Here is a 15,066-nt window from a genome sequence, read left to right as displayed (position 1 = left end):
TCAGCAGCCGAAAGCCCGGACAGAGGACGACATTGCACCCGTGATCCACTGATCGTGGGTGCAATGCTTTGCAGGTTCCTGGGTAAAAACATAATACATACACATTTTTCTACGCTCAAAAAACTGCATTTATTATTTTTTGTTAAAGCTGAACTTAGCCTTTAAATAACCTGTATTAAATTCGGAGGCTGCCTTTTCTGACCTCTTTTTGAAAATGCAAATTGCCTGGTTCTCTAAGGCTTTGATACTTCGAGTCACTGACCCAGAACAGCGAAAAAGAAATATCTGCACGCTTGTTCCAAATCTGTGCTCTAGTGACCAACATTGTAATAAAGGTCACCAAAAGCAGCATACACAATTCTCATCAGTATAAAAATATATAAGGCTTGACTATTAAATGAGACCCCTAATCAAATAGTGCCTGTAAAAGCACCTGAAAAACGCCTCCCCTGCCACCCCAATGTGAAAGCCTGAGTGCTTTCACACAGGGGCGCTACACTGGCAGGACGTTAAAAAAAGTCTCGCAAGCACCATCTTTGGGGCGGTGGAGGAGCGGTGTATACACCGCTTTTCCACAGCTCCTGCCCTGCAAAGCGCTTCGGCAGTGGCGATACACGGGCACATTTAACCCTTTCTTTGCCCGTTAGCGGTTACCGCTAACACTGCCCACGGCGGCTCAGTGTGAAAGAGCTCTAAAAGGGAACAGTTAGAATCCTTGTAAGGAATAGATTTCCCCTTGCATCATGTTGACTAAAGATACACTTTAAGATAAATAAGTTACATCACACTACATACACAGATACACAGGTACACCAACATTGAATACTTCAACGTCATTTGACTAATCAATATTTTTACCTACACTAGAAGTGCAGATAAAGTCACTACTACATGAAATTATATATCACTATTTGTTTTAGGACTTCTTTCAAAATAAAATTCAGAATAACCTGTAAAATGACTTTGGTATCCTGTGGAACTACTGTAACAAGTCGAGATCCTCTTTCCACTTTTCGAATGGTCTCATCATTTGAGCTCGATGTGTTGCCCAGGACAGCTTCCAGCTCTGTGCAATAAAATAGACATAAAGCATGTGTTATTATTGCTTGTAGGGTATCTTCAAAATAAAAAAAAAAAAAACATTTAATGCATTTGTACAACACTATATTTTGATCTTAGAATTTGATCAAAAACGTAAATTATTTTCATCATTTTCCCTTGACCATCCAGCCCTGGTGTCCAACACCCAGCCCACCAACACTCTGCATGCAGAACATGGCGTGTCTTTTGCTCTGTCACCCACAAACAGTGGCAAAACCTGACATGTAGGAAATTAACTTGAAGCCTTCTAGATTTACAAAGTTGACCACCACTGCTATTCAGCCACTATCTCAAAGGAAAACATTCAACAGCTAACTACATCAAAAGTAAACATCATTTGTTAAATGTTGACATGATAAAGCATGCACAGCCTGGATTCTTACTGTACTTTCTTCAAGTGCCAGATACTTTAGTTTACGTTGTATGTATACCAAGTAATATGTTGGTCTGTAACCAATGTATGTATGTAACAAGAGCTTTCCCTGGTGATACCATCATGTTCCTTTCTGGCCAGATAGTGCCCTCTTTGTTTGGGCATCATCCAGGATCACACTGGACTAAGATGTTGGCCCTGAGATGACAATTACGTAAATCCTGGTAACTACACAGTAGCCTTTAGATAGAATAAAAAGGTTGGTGCTGTAGGATCGATCAATTTGTATGTTAGTTATAGTGCCTTCAGTCGTGCTAATTAATTTGCCCTAGGAGTGAGACATTGGTTGCCATTTCAAGTGTGTTTTGTGTTAAGTTGTGTTGTTAGGTCATATTGTGTTAGTTTAAGCCTGGGTATGCTCAATAGGCTTTGTTTTGTATAATTATACCTTTTAAAATCCAATAAACAAAAAATATTATAAAATGAGATTATATATATATATATATATATATATATATATATTTATTTTTCACTTCAAAGAGGGGAGAAAACACCTTCATAGATTAATGTGTATGTAATCTGTGAGTACAGTGAAGAAAAAGTATTTTTATGCAGAGACTACGTGACCTGGGATGCCTGGGCTGTGAGCTTTGTAACAATAGTTTATTAACTGTAGGAAGAATGTGATCATTTTTTTCCTTAAAATATTAATGTAATTTGGTAATGCAATACTTATTTACATAAAGTTTTTACTTTAACAATGAGTCCTCCAACTACTATCCTTTGATAGTTCCAGAAATCAAGGGCATCGGGATGGAATATCAGTGTTTTACGAATACTCATTTGAAAACAGCTGGTGTTACCATAACTCTCCTACAATGTAAGATTGTTGCAAAGTTAAGTGTCACAGGTTCTACACTCAGTATACACATTATCAGGGGTCTACAAACTGTGGTCTTTGCTTGCCTTTATCTGGCCCTTGGGGCACTGTTACTTCCACTGACAGTAAACACGAAGCACTACCCCCCCACTAATACCAACAATGGGGTACTATCCCCCCACTGACAACAATGGGGTATTACCCCCCACCCCACTGACAACACTGGGGTATTACCCCCCCCCACTGACAACAACAATGGGGTATTACCCCCCCACCCCACTGACAACAACAATGGGGTATTACCCCCCTCCCCCACTGACAACAACAATGGAGTACTATTCCTCCCACTGACACCAATGAATGCATTTTTTTTTTTAACTTTAACTTTTTAACCACTGACCACCAAGCCTAGGGCATTTCTTACTTCTTACAATGCCAGGACATTTTCTACTGCCACTGGCCACAGTCCAGCCCTGCTAAAGTTTGGCCCTTGGCCACTACAGCTAGCTAGACAGAGCTTAACCCCACTATTCCAAAATAGAACTTCATACCTACAAAATACATGGTAATGCCCACCTCTTTTAACTGTCTATGCGGTAGGCGATCATCTCCATCAAGCCTATAGGTGGTCTTTAGGAGAAGCCTTTAAGTCATCTTTCAGCACTAGAATAGCTTCTTTTGAACTACTCTCTAAAATAATACACAAAATCCAGTATATCAATTCCTCAGAATCACGCATGCAATTATGGTCTATTAAACCACCTCAGCCCCAGAAGGATTTACGCCCTTCCTGACCAGAGCATTTTTTGCAATTCAGTAGACAACTGCGCGGTCGTGCGACGTTGTACCAAAACAAAATTGACGCCCTTTTTTCCCCCCCACAAATTGAGCTTTCTTTTGGTGGTTTTTGATCACCTCTACGGTTTTTATTTTTTACAAAACAAAAAAAAAAAAAAAAAAGCAATATTTTTTATTTTGCTATACTAAATATCCCCCCCCCCCCCAAAAAAAAAAAAAACATTTCTACCACAGCTTAGGCCAATATGTATTCTTCTACATTTTTTTTTTTTTTTTTACAAAAAATATATATGTATATTGATTGGTTTGCGCAAAAGTTATAGCATCTACAAAATAGGGGATAGAGTTATGGAATTTTTATTTTTTACTAATAATGTTGGTGATCTGCGATTTTTATTGTGATTGCAACATTGCGGCGGACAGAGCAGACACTTTTGACACTATTTTGAGATCATTGACATTTATACAGCGATCAGAGCTAAAAATAGCCACTGATTACTGTAGAAGGGTCACTGGCAGGGAAAGTGTTAAACACTAGGGGGGCGACCAAGGGGTTAAATATGTTCCCTCAGTGTGTTCTAACTGGGGGGGGGGGTGGGCTCACTAGAACATGACAGAGACCACTGCTCCCGATCACTGGGAGCAGTAGATCACTGTCATGTTGCTAGGCAGAACAGGGAAACGCCTTGTTTACATAGGCATCTCCCCATTCTGCCTCTCCTCCTTCCAATCTCGGACCACCGGTGAACATCGAGTCTGCAGGACCCACGGATCCTGCTAGGCGGGATATAAGAAAGGACGTACGGGGGCACCCTTTTGCGCACCCGTGCCATTCTGCTGGAGTAAATCAGCGTGCAGCGATCGGCCAAGTGGTTAAAGAGTAGTCTTGCCAAGACAACATTGAAACTAGCAGCTGTACTATCAATATTTATTGCCTCATTTCCCAGCAAGGCATCACATAAAATAAAACCTCCAGAACTTTGTAAAAGACATATGTCAATAATTAACAAAGGAGGAACTGTACATTCATCAGAGTTGGAAACTTGCCTTTTAGCGACGTTTCTCTCAGGGATACACACCTACATGTGTGAGAGTGGGTAGTTAGAAGTAGGAAGTCATCATATATTGCAAAGGATGTGATATTGGTAGCTACCTGTCAGGATAAGGTAGAAATGTTTATTTACCAGATGTAAAACCAACCCGCAGCTAAATAATTGTAATTAAAAAAGTAAAAGCAAAAAAACTTACCACCAAATTATCAATAAATAAACGTGACCTATCAGTTATACCCAAGACAACTTCCTGAAATGCAACAAAAAAACATTATTAATTTATAAGAATCTTATCGCATGGCTCATAATTTAAAGAGGTTGAACCTAAAGAGATCCAGTTCTTTTATAGCATGTTAGCATGTGTAGCCCTCGTACACACGGGCGGACATTCCGACAACCAATTCCATCAAACTTTTTGTCCGACGGATTTTGTCCGAAACTGGTGTTGCATACACACGGTCGGACAAAGTTGTCGGAAAATCTGATCTTTCAGAACGTGATGACGTTATTTCGTTACGACGGGACTACGTTCAGGCTAGTAGCCAATAGCTTTGGTCTAGGAATTTGATCTGAGCATGCGTGGCACTTTTTCCGATCGGAATTCTCTACAAACGATCGGACAAAGTCCGATCAGATCATGTTGTCGGAAAATTTTACAGCCCAGCTCTAAAACTTTGTCGGTCGGATATTCCGGCAGAAACAGTCCAATGGAGCCCACACACGGTCGGATTATCCGACAACACGGTCCGATCGGACCTTTTCTGTCGGAACGTCCGACCGTGTGTACAAGGGCTTAGTGTGCAGACCACGGTAATCATGACTGCTGATCCACGATACCATGGTCAGTTTAAAAACACAGTCTTTCCCTCTCCACCCCGTGCCTGTCAGCTCCTGTGTATGGGCCGATATCCAAACCCGCCCCTCCCCTCCTGCCGCTACTCCGTGTGGCTGTAAGTTAGTGCTCAATTACTACCAGCCCCTCTGTTATAGCAAGATATAATACATAGTATATATATTTATTTTAAATTCTGCAGGTAAATACATTATTCCACATCGCAGATGTACGGTCATGTGACCGCCCGGCTGAAGTCAGAGGGGGATCTCACCCCTCCCTCTGTAGGCCTTAGATCGGGGAAGGAGAGCGTGTGACCACACATCAGTGATGTGAAAAAAGGTATTTAGCAGAATTTAAAAAAGGAAAAAAATAAATAAATTAAAAAAAACACACATACACTGTGTAGTTATCTACATGACACTTCCTGGTTACAATGTGATGAGCTATGATTGGCCTATGTCATAGGCTCTTTACAGGGATCGTAGATGCGGTGTGTCAGACACACCACCGATCACCATGTGCCCCCGCACGCTAGCGGCTTATCCTGCTGGACATCATAGGATGCCCAGTCAGAATAATACAACCACTTTCCGGTCATCATTTTGCTACATGGCGGGCTGGAAGTGATTAAAGTGTTACTAAACTCAGGACCCATTCACTATATCTGGTCTCCCACAGTACACAGAACATGGAAATGCAATCTTTTTTGGAAATAGAAGACTGTAGGCTTGTAAGAGGAGTTTTCATTCTACCCCGACTGTCCTATCAGTCTGCAGGACCCCTGACGCGCTGTCTAGACAGTGCCGATTGGCCCTGTGCTGATCACATGCACTCTCCCAGGGAAAAAAATAAATAAATATGTCTTTAGCAACACACGCCAAACTGAGCATGTAAAGCTTGTCCCCAAGCCTCTGTTCCATCAGCAGATAGATTGGGGCCTGTGGAAGAAGGGGAGGAACAGAGAAGATAGGATCTCAAACAGTCTTTTTATATAATGTATAGGATTAACCCCTAAGGTTCCATAGTAGGTATAATAAGCATGCTTTACTGCAGATACAGACTGATTTTACTGTTGTGGGTTTAGTAACACTTTAAGTGGCATGATCTCCAAACCACCAAGCAGCTCTAATCAGAAACTACAGAAAGCTTTTAGAGCAGGGGTTGACAAATTTGCTTGGAATCTAGGAGCCAGCTAAATAAGTTAGGAGCCAGGTCCGTGACGGCGATCTGGACCTGTCCCTGGCCTGACATGGAGACGAGTGAGGGGAAGATAGTGCCGCCCCCCACCTGTCTCCAAGTCATTACCCATAGCCCATAGCTATTAGAGGGACATTTTTAAATTGCATTTTAGTGTAAATATGAGATGTGAGGTCTCTCTGACCCCAGATCTCATATATAAAAGAGGACCTGTCATGCTTTTTTCTATTACAAGGGATTTTTACATTCCTTGTAATAGGAATAAAAGTGACACACATTTTTTTTTTTTTTAAAGAACAGTGAAAAAAATAAAAATAAAAGTTAAAATAAGAAAAAAAAATTGTTTTAAATGCGCCCTGTCTTGCCAACTTGCGTGCAGAAGCGAACGCATATATGAAAGCGGTGTTCAAACCACACATGTGAGGTTGAAGCGTGACATGTTGGGTATCGATTTACTCGGCGTAACATTATCTTTCACAATATAAAAAAAAAAAAAATTGGGCTAACTTTACTGCTGTCTTTTTTTTTTTATTAAATAAAAAATTTTTCCCCAAAAAAAGTGCGCTTGTAAGTCCGCTGTGCAAATATGGTGTGACAGACAGTATTGCAATGACCACCATTTTACTCTCTAGGGTGTTAGAATAAATAATAATAAAAAAAAAAAAATTATATTATATTATATTATATTAAAATATATATATATAATATAATATAATATAATATAATATATATATATATATATTTTTTTTTTGTTTTTTTTTTGTTTAGGGGTTCTAAGTAAAGGGATGGAGAAAGACTGGCCCATTAGCATTGTTGGTTGTAATTCCAACGGCCACCACAAGAGGGCGCCAGATTCCAGAAGGAACCATAGGATCACAGAAGGCCTCAAAGCCGGGGGCTCAATTACCGGCCGCCTGCGGCGCGGCCCGACGCGATCGTGCGGGGGGGGGGGGTCCACGGAGACGGGATACCCCCAGCTATGCTGCCCCAGGCGCAAGGTCGCTGATTCTAGTCGCCAATGCGACCTGGCGACCGGGTTTTGTCGAGCACTGTTTTAGAGTATGTTGGTGTCAAGTAACCTAAACTAATTACTATAAAAAGTACATTATATTTACATCCATAATCTTCATCTAGGGCATCTTCATTTTCGCTATTCCCTAGTCATTCCTAATACTGGTCTCTACATATTGAGGGCATCCAAAGGCGTTTGGACCCATATGTATATAAAATTTAAAATGTGTTTTTTTTGGGGGGGGGGGGGATTTGCAATATATGTTACACAAATCAGGAAAGGTCATACCTCCCCATTAATAGTGGTTATTTCAGTTTGGATACAAGGATGCTGAAACTTAACATCTTGACCAATATCATCTTTCCAGGGCTCAAGAACAGGTGATGGCGACTCTGAAAGGAAAAAGCAGTTATTTTTGCAATGGTTCATTCTAAATTAGATTTTTGATTAAATAAGGCACGTTGAAACTGATACTACGTAATAAATTGGGGAATTTATCAAAACTGGAATTTGGAGCAGCTGTTCGTGACATCCAATCAGCTTCTACCATCTTTCCCCGAAAATAAGCCCGGGTCTTATATTAATTTTGGCAACAAAAGACACAGTGGGGCTTATTTTCAGGGTAGGTCTTACCATTTAATGTATGTCTTCTCTCCCCCTCTCCCTCCCTGCCTGACAGGAATCCCCAGTGTAAACAGAGTTTAAAATGCTTGTAAAATCCTATAATCCATTCTATTACAGTAGTATATAATGTATAATGTGTGTGTTTCTGTAATATAAATGTGCCAAATATCTTCATTATAGCGCCGGTCTGCGCTTGTGACCTGCTGGAGCTCTGTTCCCCGCAATTATATTACAGAAACACACACATTGTACATTATATACTACTGTATTAGAGTGGATTAGAGGAATTTACAAGCATTTTAAACTAGGGCTTATTTTCGGGGGAACGGCTTATATTGCAGCTCTACTGGAAAAAAATGCTAGGTCTTATTTTTGGGGAAACACAGTATGTTTAGCTTGTTTAGTTAAACTTTGAAATGAAAGATAGAAGCTGACTGGGCGCCATACACAAATGGTCCAGATTATGGCTGTTCCAGTTTTAATACAATCCCCTGTGCGTATACAGTATCTCAACTACTACTACCATTGTGAGCAAGGATACTGAATGACAAATTAATACTGTACTGCAAATAATATTTACTTCAGTTACTGTATGTACTCCTTAAACATAATGCAGTGTTGCACAGAACTAGCATAAATACCGGAATCTAACTTGGTATGAACCTCTTGTAATCCACTACGAAGCAAGATAAGAAGAGGGAGAGACAGCAATTTGAGCTACTCAGGACACTTGCCTAAAGGCTCCTTCTTTTACACCATGTTACACCTGTATTTACAGTGTAACATGTGCCACACACACACACACACACACTTAGTGTGATGACAACGATAATATTTTTAAAGATAACATATTTGAAAAACATTGCATGTGGATATACTCTTCTAAATGCAAAGTCTAATGGACTTTAAAAAATCTAAAACACAAAAACCATCTTGATGGTTTATCCTATACTTTAGGTTCTTATTACAGACATTCAGCAAGGAGGCTAACTGAACTAGAAGTAGCGACTCAGTTTGTAACCAAATCAGTATGAATATATAGTTTCAAGAAGCATTATTGTATAAACGTTTATCTGTCCCCCAGATGCTAAATTAACAATGCAGAATGAATAACTAGTAAATAAATACTTTAACACCCCATTTTAAATATACTCACCCCTGCAGTACTTCCAGACCTGGCCATCTGCGGTTTGGAAAGCACATGTCTTTGTTTTTGTACTATAGCACATAGTGATAACACGGCCATTAACTATGCCACCTTGCCTGTATGCAGGAACATAATAATGAAAATATTTTTTAGCACAGCTACCAAAATATTATTTCAAGAGATAAAGTACATCCAACTGTGCATTTAATCCTCTGCATTGTGTAAAAAGGCTGTTTGATCCTGTATGCATAGATCCTCCCTTCCCTCCACTGTCCCCTGATAATTTCTTGATAACACAGAGCCTATGGAGTCAGGCTGCACATGCTCAGTTTGGTGTGTATTGCTAGAGAAGTTTTTTTTTTTCTTGGGAGAGTGCATGTGATCAGCACAGTCTCATAGAAAAGTCAGAAAACTCCCCCTAACAAGCTTTAACCAGTGCTTGACTGGGCACTGATAGAAGTCACAAGACGGCTCCAACTGTTGATGAGAAAAGGTATTTAGCAGTTTATATTTACTAAAACTATTGCATTTCCATGTTCTGTGTACTGTGAACCGTGGGAGACCAGATATAGTGAATGCAGGTTCTTGGGTTTAGCAACACTTTAAGAATAGAAAAAAGTAAATAACTACTCAGACAATGAAAAGGGCTGAACGGTCATCGTTTTTTATCTGTGTCTATTCCCAAACTAGAATTGTACCATATATGGTGGCAATGCAGTGTGAAGATTCTAGATAAGGGTTTACAACTTTATTTTTACCCTAACCCAAATCAACCTCACTAAATCCCCTACACACGCCCTGCTGGGGCTTAAATATGACAGGGCCTCAAAAAAAAAAAAAAAAAAACAGAGAAGGCTTCTCATTTTCATATTTATCTCTGCCAGAATCGCTATAGCCAGAAATAAGAGGTCAGCTGCAATCCCATTTGACCAACTTAAACACAAGCTCTCCTGGCTCATGATCAATGAAAGTCTTTCAACAGTCTTGAATGACAAAATAGTGGTCTTTGAAAAAGTCTGAGGCCCGTGGATCAGATACTTGACTCGAGATCCCCCCGTACGGCTCTGAGCTGAGGAGCCTTTGAGCGGCAGGGACCAGAGCTTGGGGTCTTCCCCTCCCCACTTTTCTTTCTTCTTTTCTCTCCATTTTATATCTTTTTGGTTTCAGAAGGAGTTTAACGAGTACTGAGTGCCAAGAAAGAGGTACCCAGTGTTCTGTATAAACAAACATCAGGTACTCTGCAATTGATATAATGTCTACATGTTTTGCTATTGTTATATCTGATGTAAAAATGCTAATAAAAAAATTGAAGTTCAGTGCTACACCCGGATAGATATTTTCTCTGAGCCAGAAATGGATGTGAACCATCTGAGTATGCAAGGTTGTTTTCCGGGTGTACAATGCACAAAACCCAGAAAGGCACAGTTCACAGAGTAGTAGAAAAGCCTTGTAGGCTTGTGCATCTCCAACCTGCAGCAAAGTGGCGTGCACCCATATGTAACAGAAATTCAACAAATAATTGAAGCGTTAATTCCAAAAAAAAAATATATATAAAAATGGAATTGTAGCCAAACCGTGAAAGCAAAACCAAAAAATAAATAAAAAAGAAGACAGCAAAAAGAAAGCCATACTGCTTACCGGGGATTAATTATTTGTCCATTCTCCAATGGTACAGTAACGTGGTAAATTGTCGACTGAGAGGAAGTCTGCCCTTGGCTGATAAGCAAGAAAGTGTCATCCTGCACCCACGTCAAATGGTGGAAAAAAAGAGGCTGCATGTTTTCTGTTGGAACATGTAACCTGTACACAATAAAATTCTGTTAAAATTTTATGCTCAATAACTACGCTGTAGTTTTTATTATTTTACCATTACTCAAATTATAATACATCCCAACTTTCTTACAGTTGTCAAAAGCTAAAAGGGATTTTACAAGGGTACAGACATCAGAAATCTGAAAAGACATCTAACATTTCTCTGCCAGACATAGATGAAGAAAACACACACTATTAGGGAAAATTGGGCACCCTCTTAAAGCAGATTTCTACCCAGAAATGGAACTTCCGCTTATCCGGTTCCTCCCCCCCACCAGTGTCACCTTTCAGAGGGGAGCAGATACCCATCTAATACAAGCATTTGCTCCCACTTCTGGCGAAGTCCACTTTCGGCCCCTCCTCCGCCCCCCCACTGTCTTCAGGGAAACACACAGGTCCCAGAATACAGAAGGGACCAGTCAGAACATGAAGTGCGACTCACGCATGCGCAGTAGGGAACTAGACTGTGCAGCCTCAAGGCTTCACTTCCTAATTCCCTTACTGAAGATGCTGGCGCTGGCACCCGAAGCCAAGGGACGGGTCCGCTTCGGGTGAGGACATCGCTGGCGCCCTAGACAGGCAAGTGTCCTTATTTTAAAAGTCAGCAGCTGCAGTATTTGTAGCTGCTAACTTAATTTTATTTTCCGGCGGAACTCCGCTTTAAGCTTCTAAAGCACTGGACTTTTTTTTCCCTTACCTGCAAGGTAAAGCCATAACGTACTAGTATGCATCGCATACTAGCACATTATGTGAAACTTACCTGAAAGCAAAGCATTCCAGCGACACAATTTCATCACTTGTGGCCGCTTTCATCTTCACCCACCTTGCTTTCCGATTTGCAGACTCTGGCTTTGTGACTGGCGGGAGCTGCGATGCAGTCACTCCCATCTACATGAGCCGCCATTCATGGCACAGGGCTCTGAAGGAACGGCATGGGTGGGTGTTCCCTCAGATGCATGCGCCAGTGATGTCACTGGTTGCATGTACACTAAATATCTCCTAAACGGTGCACATTTAGAAGATATTTACACTACCTATAGGTAAGCTTTATGATATCCTTACCTATAGGTTCAATTTATTGTGGGAAGTTTACTTCCACTTTAACTTCCCCTGAAAACTGGGTTGCTTTGATATCCAAACACTGACTTTAGGCAGCCAAGTTGAAGGCAGGCCTGGTTAGGTAAGCTCTTGATAAAGTCAGTCAGTAAAGTCAGTACTCCATTTCAGAGTGTCACCAGCTTTAGGGATTCAGTATTTACCCTGAGCAATGCTGTTATTTATGTTGCAGTTTGACTTAAAGCCAGCCGTAGAAATTCAGCCAGTTCAGCAGAAACCAGCCACATTTTGATCCATCTATGGATAGGCTGGTGAATCAACTTTAGTCCAACCAGCCTGTAGTTTTTTTTTCATATGATTACTGCCACCAGTTATAGCCGGGAGCAGAAATCACTGTATTCTATAGGCAGGGAAACCTTCCACTGTCAGAATACAATAGCGCAGTGAGAGGGGATTTCCCTGTTAACATTGACTGTGTTGATGGAGGAATCAATCGATTTTATTTCCTTTAACCCTTGGCTGAAGGAAAAATAATACATAATGTATGGCCAGCTTTAGTTTATGTATGTAAATAGTAACCTAAAAGAAGAATAGACATTACAATATTTTTTCTCATATTTTCTCACAAGAAACAAACTTTGAAAAAAAAAAAAAGCTTTCATTGACTACTATAGCTACAGCCACTGTGGAGCAACTCCTCCTCAAATTAACAAGCTTTAGTTGTGTGTGCTGAATGATTATATATTTTTTTTTTTTTTTTTTTTTTTTTTTACACACACACACACACACACACACACACACACACACACACACACACACACACAGTGCCTTGAAAAAGTATTCATAATGGCTTTCTTCTTGCCACTCTTCCATATTTGTGGAGTGCACAACTAATAGTTGTCCTGTGGACAGATTCTCCCACCTGAGCTGTGGATCTCTGCAGCTCTTCCAGAGTTACCATGGGCCTCTTGGCTGCTTCTCTGATTAATGCTCTCCTTGCCCGGCCTGTCAGTTTAGGTGGACAGTCAAGTCTTGTGAGGTTTGCAGTTGTGCCATACGCTTTCAATTTTGGATGGTGGATTGAACAGTGCTCCGTGAGATGTTCAAAGCTTGGGTTATTTTTATTCATAACCTAACCTTACTTTAAACTTCTTTACAACTTTATTCCTGACCTGCCTGGTGTGTTCCTTGGCCTTCATGATGCGGTTTGTGCACTAAGGTTCTCTAACAAACGTTGGAGCTTCACAGAACAGCTGTATTAATATGGATATTAAAATTACACAATTACACACAGGTGGACTCCATTTACTAAATTAGGAGTTCTGAAGGCAAGTGGTTCCACTAGAATTTAGTTAGGGGTATAAGAGTAAAGGGGGCTGAATACAAATGCATGTAACACTTTTCAAATACAAATTTGTGAAAAATTTTGAAAAACATTTTTAATTTCCTTTCCACAATTTAAATGCCACATTATTTTGGTCTATTACATAGAATCCCAATAAAATACATTTATGTTTTTGGTTGCAACATGTCTCTTTCTCATATATAGCGCACACACACACACACACACACACACACACACACACACACACACCATGCATTAGGTTTTTCTGCTTTACACCCCTTTCACGCCAGGGCGTTTTGCAGGCGCTATAGCGTTAGAAATAGTGCCTGCAATCCGCCCTAAAGAAGCTGCACCATTGTTTGTAGTGTGAAAGCCCAGAGGGCTTTCACACTACAGCGGTGCGCTGACAGGACGTCAGAAAAAAGTCCTGCCAGCAGCTTCTTTGGAGCGGTGTGTTTACCGCTCCTCCACCGCTTAAAATCAATGAGGCAGCGCTGTAATGCCGCCGGCAAAACGCCGCTATTGCGGCGCATTGCCGGCGGTTTTAACCCTTTCGGGGTAAAATCTCCCCGCTAGCGGCCGAAATGCGCCGCAAATCCGGCGGTAAAACACCGCTAAAAATAGCGGCGTTTTACCACCGACGCAAAGGGTGGTGTGAAAGGGGTGCGAGCATTTGTTTTTTGGTTCAGTGATCAATGAAGATACTGTATTTCAGGGCTGAAACTTGGGGGGTATGCCCCGGGTGCTGCCGCCGTCAGGAGTAGCGACATCGGTATCACTACTCCTGTGCTTGTTACACCCCCCTGGAGGGTTGCGGACAAGCCAGGACACCACTGGAGGGATGACTAGTTTAATACACAAAAAGCAAACCAAACCACCATTGCAATAAGCAAATGAAGTGGCATAGTATAAACACTGGAATACGCTATGTGTCCTGCTTTTAGAGATATGTGTAGGAGCAAGTGCTTAGAAGGAATTAAAGACCAATTTGCTTCAAAAGTCATATTGCTCTAAACAAGGTAGCCAAATTGCTTCAAACCTCTTTAAAGCAGTGTTCTGTCCCCAAAAAAAAAAAATGTAAAAGCCAGCAGCTACACATACTGCACCTGCTTGCTTTTAACAGGATGCTTACTTGTCCTGGATTCCAACGATGTCGGCACCGCAGCTGATGTTTCCATCAGCTGCCGGGTGCTGCCGCCGCCGCCATTGCGGGTAAGGGTGCCTGGCAGTGTAGCCTTATGGCTTCAGACAGGGAACCCTAGTGCGCATGCGCGAGGCTCCTCTCTCCTACTGGCCCAGCATGAGCGGAAGTTCCACTTTTGGGTGGAGTTCATGAAAAAATAAAAAATAAAAAATAAAGTGTCTCTCTCCTAAGAAATATACCTATTAAGATGTAATATCCAATGGAAAGGGTCAGGGTGCAGAGAAGTTCACTTAATGGTAATTTTCCTATGGGCCGCAAACAGCACACACTGATTAGAACTGGTGACTTAAGCGCGGCTTGGGGTAGCGCCACAATAGGTGTATCAGAGACCCAAAATTACCACATCTTGGACATGCCGGGTCAGATCCATCTACAAACCTAAGGAAACCATTAAAGAGGAGGTCAACCCTAAAGTGGACCTTCCGCTCATCGGAACCCTCCCCCCCTCCGGCACCACAATTGGCACCTTTCAGGAGGGAGGGGGGTGCAGGTACCTGTACAGTACAGGTATCTGCACCCACTTCCGGGATAGCTCTCTGCGGAAAGGGGCGTACATTACGCCCCTTTCCGAAAGTCCCCCGCTGCCTGCTGGGAAACACACAGATCCCAGAGGCAGCGGGTCCATTCTTA

At 41.4% G+C, this 15,066-nt stretch overlaps 1 protein-coding gene across 1 annotated transcript in view; it reads right to left on the bottom strand.

Annotated features, from left to right (window-relative positions):
* Positions 1–15,066, bottom strand: part of ELP1 (elongator acetyltransferase complex subunit 1) — a 133,138-nt gene that overhangs the window by 74,444 nt on the left and 43,628 nt on the right. Inside the window, exons 14-19 of the mRNA XM_077476258.1 lie at positions 10,658–10,819; positions 9,029–9,135; positions 7,537–7,640; positions 4,401–4,454; positions 4,200–4,305; positions 951–1,066 (exon numbers count right to left, since the gene is read on the bottom strand). Of these exons, the coding sequence (XP_077332384.1) occupies positions 951–1,066; positions 4,200–4,305; positions 4,401–4,454; positions 7,537–7,640; positions 9,029–9,135; positions 10,658–10,819 (649 nt within the window). The remainder of the gene's footprint in view (positions 1–950; positions 1,067–4,199; positions 4,306–4,400; positions 4,455–7,536; positions 7,641–9,028; positions 9,136–10,657; positions 10,820–15,066) is intronic.

Source organism: Lithobates pipiens, unplaced genomic scaffold (assembly GCF_037356315.1).
Source record: "Lithobates pipiens isolate NorthernLeopardFrog02 unplaced genomic scaffold, aLitPip1_a1.2 Scaffold_13, whole genome shotgun sequence".
In the NCBI taxonomy this organism is placed as follows: Eukaryota; Metazoa; Chordata; class Amphibia; order Anura; family Ranidae; genus Lithobates; species Lithobates pipiens.
The sequence above is the reverse complement of the archived record's forward strand: the minus strand, read 5'-3'. Positions and strand labels throughout refer to the sequence as shown.